General features: G+C 39.2%; 1 protein-coding gene across 7 annotated transcripts in view; it reads right to left on the bottom strand.

Moving 5' to 3' along the window:
* Positions 1–12854, bottom strand: part of sptbn2 (spectrin, beta, non-erythrocytic 2) — an 89958-nt gene that overhangs the window by 13658 nt on the left and 63446 nt on the right. For all 7 annotated transcript variants that reach the window (XM_084414342.1, XM_084414343.1, XM_084414345.1 and 4 more), the window contains 19 exons: positions 12658–12770; positions 12352–12539; positions 11141–11258; positions 10879–11037; positions 10492–10794; positions 9881–10034; positions 9404–9798; positions 9214–9318; positions 8900–9058; positions 6952–7163; positions 6720–6857; positions 6321–6540; positions 5872–6225; positions 5051–5233; positions 4660–4862; positions 3703–3793; positions 1024–1170; positions 454–717; positions 10–234 (listed from right to left, as the gene is read on the bottom strand). In XM_084414342.1, the coding sequence (XP_084270468.1) occupies positions 10–234; positions 454–717; positions 1024–1170; positions 3703–3793; positions 4660–4862; positions 5051–5233; positions 5872–6225; positions 6321–6540; positions 6720–6857; positions 6952–7163; positions 8900–9058; positions 9214–9318; positions 9404–9798; positions 9881–10034; positions 10492–10794; positions 10879–11037; positions 11141–11258; positions 12352–12539; positions 12658–12770 (3731 nt within the window). The remainder of the gene's footprint in view (positions 1–9; positions 235–453; positions 718–1023; positions 1171–3702; positions 3794–4659; positions 4863–5050; positions 5234–5871; positions 6226–6320; positions 6541–6719; positions 6858–6951; positions 7164–8899; positions 9059–9213; positions 9319–9403; positions 9799–9880; positions 10035–10491; positions 10795–10878; positions 11038–11140; positions 11259–12351; positions 12540–12657; positions 12771–12854) is intronic.

Below are 12854 nucleotides of genomic sequence, written 5' to 3' on the forward strand. Positions count from 1 at the left end.
GTGACTCACAATCTCATCCTCAAGGTCTCTGTTGAACTGATGAGCCTCTTTTGAAGCAAGAAGATGCTGCCTCCGCTGTTTTAGAGGATCCTGCAGCTGAGCAAAGCTGTCTGTCACCCTCCTCTGCTGACCATCCACCTCCACTGTCCCAGATTCTTCTTGGGCCAAGGCCAGAGCCTGTGACTGCAGAGACTGGACCTCTTTCTCCCGCACCTCCATCTGATGCTCCAGCATCTGACACACACACAAGTACAGGGTCACATAAGGGGTCATTAGGTTGAAAGCTTACACTTACACAGAACACTTTTTTTTCTCCACATGTTTGGTAGTGTTTCCAGAGAGAATGACTGCCCATCCAAATGTTCTGTCCCACGGACTACAGGACAGTTTCATTTCATACAAAGGTGATCTGAGAGTATCAGGAGTTGTGATCTTTCTTGACCTTGGATTTACCTGGTGTTTCTTGAGCAGGATGTTGACACTTGTGAGATCTTTTCCAAATTCATCGCTCTGCAGTTGAGAGGAGATGTTCTGGAGCCAGGAGTCCAGCGCTGAACAGCTCTGCGTGAAAAGCTCAGCTCGGTTAGCGTCGAACAGACACTGAGCTTTGGCTTGAGTGGTGCTCTCCAACTCCTCCCACTGCTTCTGCAGGCTGCTCAGAGTCTCTGATACAGTCTGCTCCAGCTCCGGCTTCTCCTTCACTAACACCTGACCCTCCTGCGAGAACAAGAAAGAGACAGGTAATCATTGTAGCTATTCTGACCTCTAATTATATGTTTTACATTCCTTGTTTTTTCTTTATTTAGTATGGCCCTGATGAAGCTATTTGATGAATAAATTTCCATATTTCCAGACTTTCCACATAAAAGAGCAATTCCTAGCAAATCATTTATTTTAGACTTTTTAGAATTGTTATACATTTTCATTACGTTTACAGGCCTGGAAATTACAATTAAAAAAATTTTTTATTGGTTGAGAGGTACATAAGATATCTAAATGCACTGGGAGATGATGGGAACATACCTTGTCAATCTTGTCCAGCCAGTCTTTATTGGAGGCCAGCTCAGCCATGAAGGCCTGGTGCTTCTGCCACTTGCTGTGGAGGTTTCTGGCCTCATCATAGGACATGTCCTGAGCCGTCAACATCTTCTCATTTATCCACAAAGTCAGCTACAGAGACGGGGAGGGAAAAGAAGACTTAGGCCCCATTTACACTGCAGGTCTTGATACCCATTTCTGATTTTTCTTCTTCTTTAAGATTTAAGAAACGAACAAAGACAACAACATTATGATATCAAGAAATCAATTTCAATAGTACATTGAGTTTAATTTATTGACATGGAATTCATAGAAACATTTTTAATGCAATAGTTTCATCCTTATAGCCTATCAAAATCATTATATCGCACAAATTCTTCAAGACAGTGATTATGTACACAGATCCGCTATAGGCCTTATTCGCAAACACCGGAAGTAGCTAACCGCGGCCATATTGTTGACATGACATCTGTCCTGCCCCTAGCCGCACGCAGATTTGAGTTGAGGGGAGCAGTAGCCTAATGGCTTCATCTCATCGGTATCAAGAGAAGATAAGCTTGATTGGTGTGGACCCATATCAAATAGACCCAACAGCCTTAAGTAAAGATCCGTTCTTATTGCCAGCCGTAACTTATCCGGATATTTATCAGAGCTGCCAACTCTCAGGCATTCACCGTGAGACACACGCATTTGACACTTTTCCCACGCTCTCACGCCACACATCCTCACGCACAGAAAAATTGCGAAGCAAAGAGGACACTGTAACCGAGCAGGTTACTTATGATATAAAAAAAATCTCAGCTCTCAGGTTCTGTCACTTTTATTACGAAATTCAAACAATAAATACCGTTTTGGCGCTTGTAAATGTGACGCGACAGATTCCTAGCGGCACGTGAACCGATCATCTCTAGCTAGTAAATAAACACGAATGAACAATGTTGAAAGATACAGTACAACTTACCGAAATGTATATTCCTCATACATAATATCGATCAAACAAAGGGGTCAATAAAACAGCTGGAGAACAATTATGTCACATAACATTTACCTCAGGAAAGCCATTTAATGACCAAAATATATAGGCTATAGCACGTTAGTTGGCTAGAAAAAAAGAGGTAGAGTATTTTGCTAAATATGTGTACTATATTACATATTTATTATATTTTTACTTATATCATTAAATAAAGTTGTTGTTATAATAAAAAACGCATTATATCTCTCTCTGTATGTTTACAGCATTAGGTGAGTTGTTTTTTTCTTGAGAAAAATGAATGCCTATCTTGTGTAGCTTACCTAATATTTATCCAAATGATGGGAACAGACTTTGCTGTGGGGAAAGTCTCTCCTGCGCTGGCTCAACTCCTCTGTCTCCTTCCCTTCACATTTTCTGACAGTCGGTATATCATAAAAACTAACTCCGGGGTTCTTATTGCTGTTGTTAGAACAGCCGTGTATTACACAACACACCATCGCGCTGTTTATAAAAAAAAAATTGTAATTTTTTTTTTTTTTAAAGCGATAATGCCATGGATAATACCGACGCTGACTCGCTTGTCAATTGACAGACTGACAGTTGCCGTGGTTTCTATGTCAACAACATGGCCGCCGCGAACATTGATGACGTAGATCGAATAAGAACTATAAAAGTTAGTGTTTACTAATGGTCTCGTGGTAGAACATTTGTTAAGCATGTTAGAAGTTCTGGGTTCGATTCTGACCTCGTACAGGTTTTTTTGTCCTCATTACAACCAAATGTGTTCCATCAGAGATTGTATATCGAGAGCAGGGACATGATTGTATTAGGGGTGTAACAATATATCATGTCTCAATATATCGCAATACAAAAATGCAACAATATGTATCGTGGATAGTGACAATATGTATTGTGTATAGTTCACCCAAAAAAAAAATTTCTGTGTGAGGAAAAAATTCAAGTTTAGTTTAGAGTTTTAGTGTCAGTACTACATTAAACTACTATAATGTTGAATATAATGTGTATAATAATGCAGTGGGGACATATATGTGGGTCCTGATAATGCCAAATGTCTTATGTTACCAGTAAAAAGTAGCCTACATTATTTTAAATATATCTAGTCAGTGAAAGAGTGTAAGCATATTTGTCTAAATATAATTCTGTTTTCAGCTTCAGAATCATGAATATTTTTTAGTCTGGTGTCACCATTGTCCTGTGCATTGGATTACCAGCACCAAGTCCAAGCCTATTCATGTACACCCACAATCTACTACCAAATTTCGCATTTTAATTAACAGTAAAAAAAATGTTTTAATCTTTTATCATATGTCTTGGAGTATCGCAATAATATAGTATTATTGTGAGTATATAGTAATTGTGAGTATATGTATCGAATCGTAACATGAGGGTATCGTTACACCCCTAGTTTGTATGCATTTTATTTTGTGATTTCACTGGAATGAATAGAGTGTCTCCACAATGGGACTGAAGCGTCTGTACATCTGTGCATGAGCCGTCGTCACTCAGGATGATTTCAAAAGTATTTCAGCACCAGACCGCCTCTTATTTACCACCATTGGATTCATCCTGTAGGATGTGCTGTGGTTCACTGGTGTAGTTAATATGAGAATGTGTTATCTTTCTCAATGGACTTTGTCTTATAATAATTGCTCTGTATTTTGTATTATTACCTCTTGTCCATCCTGAAGGAAGTGCTGCAGCTCTCTGTTATCCTTCAGTTTAGCCAGCAGCTCATTTGCAGCTTGTTTGTTCTTTTGGTGTCTGAAGGAAATCGAGAAGGAACATGATATGAAAAACATGATGTTATCTGGAATGGATATAATGGGCTTGTTGAGGGCTGGGCATGTATTTAACGCACACCATTGCCAGGATCCATAGAGATGAATACGGCACGGCTATAATATATTTCCAATATAGCGCAGCTTCTTAAGTACTCTTAAGTATTTTTTGCAGTATGCACTCAATATTTCAATTTTTTTTATGTTTTTGAAAGAAGTCTCTTAAGGATGCGTTTATTTGATAATAAATTACAGTTAAAACAAAGATATTGTGAAATATTATTACAATCTAAAATAACTGTTTTCTATTTTAATATATTTTAAAATATAATTTATTCCTGTGATGGCAAAGCTGAATTTTCAGCATCATTACGCCAGTCTTCAGTGCCACATGATCCTTCAGAAATCACTCTGATATGCTGAATTGCTGCTCAGGAAACATTTCTTATTCTCAATGTTAAAAACCGTTGTGCTGCTTAATATTTTTGTGGAAAAATTATTATTTATTTTTCATTCAAATACTAAAAAAAATTAAAAAGTATAGCATTTATTAGAAATAGACATCTTTTTTATCATTATACATTTATTTACTGTCACTTTTGATCAATGTAATGCTTCCTTGCTGAATAAGTGTTTAATTTCTTTAAAAAATATATCTTACTGGTGCAAAACCTGTGTAAGTTTATATAACAAATGTATGTTAAATTTATGGGAAAATAGCTATATTGTGGCATTGTTGTACTATTACAGTGATTCAATTACTTAATTACAAATACTCATAACATGATGATTTTGGTCACACTGATCTTCTAATCATGTCTTCTTTTCATTTATTCAGTTTCTGCTCACCTCTCCTGAATGGAGTCGGTCTTCTCTTGGATCTTGTCTGCATAGGTGTTGCCGTCAGATACGAGTCTCCGTCCAGACTCGACCACACCATTGATCTTTTCTTCACTGGCCTCCATGGTAGTAAGGAAATCCTCGTGTTTCTTGATGGCCTCCACAGCCCCTTGCAGGCTGGAGGGCATCTCTGTGTGTGACAGAACATATTCCTGTGGGCAAAGAGAAAAGAGACTGGGTTATTAGCTTTCATTAAGGTTTCACCCACCAATCAGGAGTCCTTATTTGCAGGTTATTCAACTAAAATTGTGTCTTTCCCCTGGAAAGATATGGAATGTTTTAAATGTACGGTATTTAGTTGTGCAATACCAAAAATACAAGCAGTATAGCATTCACACACCTGGCTATTGAGGAAGCCCTCTGCCTGTTTTGTATCTCGTAGCAAGGTTTGGAAATCGAAGGCCTGGGCAAGGACACAGTGGCGGCTCTCCCACATTCTTCTCAACTCGTGCCATCCGGTGTCCAATGCTTGCAGTCGCTGGGCTAAGAACATGTACTGGGCATCAGTCTGTCCCTGAGTTACCTAAACACACACAATCACAAATGGATACAAAGATAATTTGCTTTAATTATCTTTACAACAACTATTTTCAGGTATTTGTCAAATTTCAGTAAAATATATTTTTCTGGTAAAAAGTTTGGGGTCAGTAAGATTTTTGTTTTCTTTGAAAGAAAAAGAAATAAATTTTATTCATCAAGGATAAATTAAATCACTTAATTTAATCACATCGTTATTAAATTTCTTTTTCAAATAAATGCTGTTATTTTTACCTCAATTCATCAAAGAATCCTGAAAAATATACTACAAAAATATAACTGTTTTAACATTAATATAAGAAATTGTTCATGAGCAGCAAATCGGCATATTATTATGATTTCTGAAGGATCGTGAGACACTGAAGGCTGGAGTAATGCTGAAAAATCAGCTTTGCCATCACAGGAATAAATTACAATTTAAAATATATTAAAATAGAAAAGTTATTTTAAATTGTAATAATATTTGACAATATTACAGCTTTACTATATTCTGATCAAATAACACAGCCTTAGTCAGCATAAGAGTCTTCTTTATAACACATTAAAAAAAGAATCTTGCCAACCCCAAACAGTAGTGTATAGCAATGAAGGTTTTTCTTTTTTTCCACGTTTACACTAACTGACCTCAGCTCCAGTAGCTCTCATCTTCTCATAATCTTCCCTGTAATTATCTACTTCATTCTTTATGGCCTCATGTTGTCCCAACAGACGCTCCGCTTCGGCCAGAGAGGTGGGCGTGTCCTCGGATGCCACGGTGGTCTGTGTACGAGACAGCCAGGCCTGGAAGTCATCAAGATCTCTGAGGAAACCCTGAAGCTTTGAGGCTTCGCCTAAAGACTCCTCACGCCGCTTCATGGTGGCTCGAAGCTCCTCCCACACGTCCTGGATTTCAGCCAGTCGACCCTTGATCTCCTCCTCTTGCTCAGGATGCTCGGACGCCAACTTCTCGGCCTCAGAGCGCATATCATCCAACTTACCCTGTGGAAGATAACGGGAAGAGAACAAGTAAGAAAAAGTATAAAAGCTACAATTTCTGTCTGGTTGTATTAGATATAATGATGTGTTTTTTTTACCTGTATAGCCTCCAGGTCTCTCTCCATACCAGTGAGCTTGCGCTGCAGGGCCATGACCCCAGCCAGGTCGTTTCCAAGGCTCTGTGTGGACTCAATGACTTTGGTCTTCTCCTTCATCCAGCTCTTGATCTCATTACACTCTAGATGATAGTTCTGGATATTCAGTGCAGATTCCAGAGCTTGTTTACGCTGGTTGGCCAGACTCTGGAAATCAGACCACCTTCAGAGGAGGATGAAGGAGGAGAAGTGTGAGGCCATTCCTGATCATCTAACTTTATTTTCTGTGTGTATGCCTGTGTTAAGTTGGTTCTGTGTGCTGTTAATCTCTCCTTTGTTATAGTTTTGTCAACTATATAACTCTGGGTGTGGTCAATCTGCTCTTTGTGTTGGTGACTGTACCTGTTATTGAGTTGGTTTTGCGTTTGGTCAATCTGCTCTTTGTTGCGGTTGTCTGATCCAAGCAGCTGTTGGGCCACTTGATTGACATCAGAAATGCGAGCGCCCAGTGTGTTCATCTCTGGCTCCAGAGTTTCAAACCTTCAGTCAAAACAAACCATATTACACCAATATATGCCATTTCATTAAGTTTAATAATTAAAACTTACACAAGGATCATTGTATTTGTTCTAACCTTTGCTGGACCACCTCCAGGTCCTCTAGTTTGTTGGGAATCTCCATGTTGTGCAGCCACTGTTCTTTTTCTCCAACCCACAGCTGGCAGGCACTAGCTTCACTGAACATGCGATACAACGCAAGTGCCCCATCTAAGGCCTGTCGCCATGACGAAGACAAACCCTCTAACTCTTCATAGCGCTGCTCTATCGCTGGGAGACGGCCCTCCACCTGTTCAAGAACGAGAGAGGCTTTTAAATAAATAATATGAGTAACAAACACTACTGTTCAAAAGTTTGGGTTCAGCAATTTTTTTTAAAATGTTTTAAAAGAAGTCTCTTATACTCACCAAGGCTGCATTTATTTGACAAGAATACAGTAAAAACAGTAAAACTGTGAAATAGGATTACAGTTCAAACATTTTTCTTCTTCTATTTTAATATATTTTAAATTGTAATTTATTCCTGTGATGCAAAGCTGAATTTTCAGAAATCATAATATCCTGATTTGGCGCTCAAGAATTTCTTATTAAAGGTCCCATATTGTCAAAAATGAAATTTACTGGCTTTTTTCATGATAGCAGAGGTCTAGGGGCTATGTAACTACCATACGTTTCAAAACAGTCAATCCACAGACAAATGCACACAGCTTGCATAAAGCAGCAGTGCTTTTTCACAAGCCGCTGTGACTTCCGTAAAAATGTGATGTCAGAACTACTCAGTCACAACCTTCAGTCCCAGCCTGAGCACTGCCCACCATCCCTCCATCCTTTTGCCCAACCCCCAGACAACATCATTGCTGATCAAGCAACAACAACACGGAAACATGTTGAGAAAATGCTGTTCAGTCGATGGATGTAGAGACCTGCACTCCTGGCGCGGGACTAGATTTGATGGCCGAGTGCGGGCGTAAGGTACTCGTGTGTGCGGGTTGCAGAAGAATAAAACGATTTGCGGGACTCCCGCAAAATAGAATTATCTAAAAAAATCTAAAAACAAATAAATTGTTATTCATATGTTGCACAAAAGCAACAAGAATAACTAAAACTAAAAAACGATTTACAGGCCAGAACGAGTTTCTATTTATAACATGTTTGCAGCGTAAAGCAATGTAGCCAATCACAGGCATTTGTGTTGATTTCTTGAACGCAATGGCCAATGAGATGCATTTAAGATAGAATCCACTGACCGCTCAAAACTGAGTTTTTGTTCAGTGCTGAATTCTGCATGCTGGCAAATCCAGCAAAGATTATAACAAGCAAAGTGTTGACATTATGAAAAATGTATTGTTGCAGTCAGCTTCATTGATAATAACAGAGCTTTTTAGGAATTATTGAGGGAGCGCACTTTGCGCTATTTCTGTCATGCCAAACCATGCACATAGTAGCTGTGGTTGGCTTGGCATGACTCAGAAAACAACAGGCCAATCAGAAGAGAGGCTCATGAATATTAAGTAGACAGGCCAAAATCAACCTGTTCTTGGCAGAGCTCCTGAGAAAGGAGCTGTAAAAATATATTGAGATGGTTTTTGGTACTTATACCACAAAATATATATTCTTAAGGACATCAAAACCTAAAATAAACCTTCAGAAAGGTGTACAATATGGGACCTTTAAATGTTAATGTTGAAAACAGTTGTGCTGCTTAATATTTTGTGGAAACCATGATACTTTTTTTCAGGATTCTTTGATGAATAGAAAGTTCAAAAGAACAGAATCTATTTGTAATACAAATCTTTTGTAACATTATAAATGTCTTTAATGTCATTTGTTCAATTGAATGCATTCTTGCTGAAAAGAAGTAATCATTTATTTTTAAAAAACTTTTACTGACCCCAAACTTTGTAACTTTTTGAATGTATTAATAGGGGCGTCAATCGATTCAAATATATAAATCGTGGTAAATATTGGTTATCAATCTGTAGTTAATGCATAATTTCTTTCCTGTGTGTGTGTGTTGTGTGTGTACCTGCGGGGAGTGTGTGTACGCTGCAGGCAGTGTTGAGGCCTGTTCATGTAGTGAGTCGATGAGTGATCGGTGACTTTGAATCTCTTCTTCCACCTCTCTCTGCGTTCTGGCCAGGGTCTGTGTAGAAAACTCATCATGGCCCAGTTCTTGACTAGACACCTTCAAACAGAACAAACAGAGAATAACAAAAGATTCAGTCAGATGACTAAACTCAGCAGCAAGGCTACACCATGATGAATTCCTTTGAAATAGAACAGGACAAAATAGAAATGTGTACAAATAGTCAGTAAAACATATATTTGTGTTTGTTTTACCTGTCTTAGTGTTTCCATTATCCAGGCCTCCATGTCGTTGGCGTCTGTTTGGAACTGATGGAAAGCTACAGACTCATTGAGCCTCTGCTCACGCAACTCTGAGGCCTGTAGAAAGAGAGAGTGTGAAATGTGGTGCTGTGTAAAGACACACATTCCACTTTAAAGGTTGAGCCATTCTCTGGTTCTGTACCTCCTCGAGGTGTGACCACTGTGCTCTCACGTCCTTGATTCGCTCTGTAACCTCAGGTGCTCCAGAGTGGCCTTCATTCACCAGGGCTTCTCCACCAGCAATGCTATTCCCCAGAGGGCCGTACCGGGCTGCCATCTCGTCCCTGAAGGCCTCATGTTTAGACAGGAAGTGAAGAGCGGAGCTCAGGTCCTTTCCATAATCTCCTCCGGACAAGATCTGCTCCTGCTCTCGGATCCAGGCAGCCTCCTCTCCCAGCTCCCACAGGAACTGCCACAGCCTGCGCGAGTCATCTAGTCGAACTCGTCGATCCGCTGCCAGCTGGCCCAATTCTCCATATGCTCGGCCCAGAAGGTCCACCTTCTCTTCAACCAGCGCAGGATCACAAGGCTTATAACCTTAAGAGAGAGCAGAACCAATTGTGTTTTAATTGTGAGCTCAAGACTATCACGTTTGTTTATGTGTGGGGCGTATCCTCACTCTGTTCATTTGAAGTAAATCTCTTCGCAGCAGCCTGCACAGCTTTGACTCTCTCTGCCTGTGCGGATATATCAGCTTCCACTAGTGTGTGTTTCTGCAACAAGTCCTCCACATCATGAAGGTGTTTTCCACTGTCCTGGGATTGCAGGCGACTCTAAACACACAAACAAAATAGTACAAAATGGTAATTTTCATAGTACAAAATGGTAAAATAATAATAACAATAATAAAGAATGATCAGATGTTAAATTTTTACAGTTGGATTCTGCGTTCTAAAAAATGTATCCCAAAATATTTTACTACAGCATCTCAACTCAATAGCAAGTATATATATATTTTTCAGATAATAATTAGCGAATCAATCAAAGCGTTTCAATCTTCTGTTTATTCAGCTACAGCGATAGGGATTTACTGGAATGATGTGTGCTATTGCAGGGCATATTTGGCGTGTCTGCGTGAGAGCGCCCTCTGGCGTTCAGATGGAGCAGCATTTATTACCGATCACCCGCACTATACTGACAAGCTGCACATAAAATAATCGCAGCCTTTGCCAAATCGCTTGCGGTTTCATTGTGATTAATTGTGCAGCCATAGTCTGAATGAGTCCATACCTTCATGTCTTCCATCCAGTCCATGATGTAGCTCATCTCCTGTAGGAGGCGCTGCAGGTCCCTGTGTGCTAGCAGCCTCTCTCGCCGTGCCGCAAGTAGTTCCTTCAGATACTCCCACAGTCTGAGCACATTATCCCTCCGTGCCAGTACGCGCCGCACTTCATGATATCTCTCCGCTTCCAGTTCTCGAGCAACAGCTTCTACAGCTGCTACGCGCTCACCATATGCCTGGATGTCGGTCTCGATGGCCTCATGTTTGCGAGTGGCTGCCTCCACAGCACCCAGTTCAACACCAAAATTGTCCTAAAGGTGGAGACAATGTTTTATATTAGCCATCATCTCACATCATACTATAAATATTTTCTTCTAAGTGTCAATCTACTTCACCTGTGACACTAGCCGCTGGTTTTCGCTGAGCCAGGTTTCTCTCATGGCTGCTTTGCGGTCAAAGCGTGCGGCCAACATCTCCAGCTTCTCCTGACGAATCAGCTCATTTCTCAGTGCCAACTCTCTCTCGTGTTCCGCTTTCTCTAGCCTCTCCCACGCCTTCTCAGACAAACAGCAAACACAACAGGCCATGAGCATCAATCTAAACTCAAGCTAGATTTGTGTAGATTCACATATACAATAGTATTTGATGTGTATATACCTTGTTGATGTCAGAGATGAGTTTTCCCTCTCTTGGCATGTAGACTTTCTGATTGTTTGCTCTCATTTTACTCTGAATGGTGAAGAGCAAAACTTCCAAATTTCCCTTTTCAGTGAACCTGTCAAAACATACAATAATAAAGGGATGCATCTAGAATGTATTTCAGGTATCAAACATTTAAAGTCAACATAAAAATCCAGTATAGCTCACTTTACTCTATTGTAATGTGATTGTTGAGTTAAACAGGATATTCAGTGAGAAAAATTGTTGAACAGAACTTGATTTTATCTATTGGCAATTGATTGGATAGTGAAAACTGGGTGTTACACACCACAATACAGCCAGATTGAATGCGAGCTTGCTAAAACAATGTCTACACATTTATTTAGCTATTGGTAAACATTATCCAACAGTGCAAATAATTATTTACTTACTATATGTTTATTGTTTTCCAGTACAAATAGCTAAACATTCCTAATTTAAGATACATTTACTTGAGAAATTAAAAATATATATATATTTTTTAAAGTTTTCTGGAGAAAAAAATGATCTAAATTAAGTTTTTCCCTAAAACGAGAAAGAATATCTGCCAAATGGGTAAGGAAAATAAACTTAATTCAAAGGAGGGGAAAAATATTTGTCCTACTCCATTGGCAGATATTTATCTCAACTTGCATTTCTCCAGAAAACAAGAATTATTCATTTCAATCTTTTTGCTTCTCAAGTAAATGCTTTATGATTTAAAGGGATAGTTTACTGGAAAACAATACAAATACATTTTGCAGTGTTGGATAATGTTTATCAACATTATTTAATGAAATTGAGCAAAATGACTTTTTGAAGATATTCAGTCTTGTGTTCTGATTTTTTTTTTTTTTAAAGTGAGATTATATTTAAAACAAGAAAAAAATACCTGCCAACGGTGTAAGAAAAATAAACAATTCACAGGGAAAACATTTTCCATTGGCAGAAATCAAGACTGCATTGCTTTTTGATATAAGAATGCTTAGATATTAGTACTGGATAACAAGACAAATATACTAAGATAGAAAATCCTTTTCTGGATGAAAAGCCTGCACAAGTCGTTTCAAAGCAAGAGCAAGTTAATGCATTTTAACTGAAGATTAAGCAAAAAAGCAAATAGGGTCAAACTTGACTTCATGTTGCCTTGACACCACTCTTTTACACCATTTTTTTACATGATCACTCACTTAGGTGGTTTCTCCACAGTGCGGTAGGTATTGAAGGCCTGTAGCTGGTTCTGAACCGCACTGAGTGAGTTGGCGAGTTGACGGTCATTAAGGGTAACGATGGTTTGTTCAATCCACTGCAGCAGCTCTGATGCCAGAGTCTCGTATTTCTCTATCAGCTGATCTGCCTCGATAGCATAGTCCAGCACCTACAGAAACAGTCGAATACACCCCTATTCACTTTATAGACTAATGAACCACACTTACAGAAACAATTCAGGAAATGGCTATGTAAACATAAGGGCAGAGTGTAATTCTCTCATGTACCTTGCCGATCCTCTTTCCCTCTACAGCGAGCGCCTTCATCTTGCTGAAGTAGTGGTAGTATGTGGCTACATATGTGATGATGGACTTCTCATCAGGCTGATCAACATTCACATCTAGAGAGCAAGAGATATGACAGAAATACATTGGCTACTTTTGTTCATTCTTTTCATTCAGCAGATTGTCTCTTGATTTGGTCT

The sequence above is a fragment of the Rutilus rutilus genome (assembly GCF_951802725.1).
Source record: "Rutilus rutilus genome assembly, chromosome: 7".
NCBI classification, from domain to species: domain Eukaryota; kingdom Metazoa; phylum Chordata; class Actinopteri; order Cypriniformes; family Leuciscidae; genus Rutilus; species Rutilus rutilus.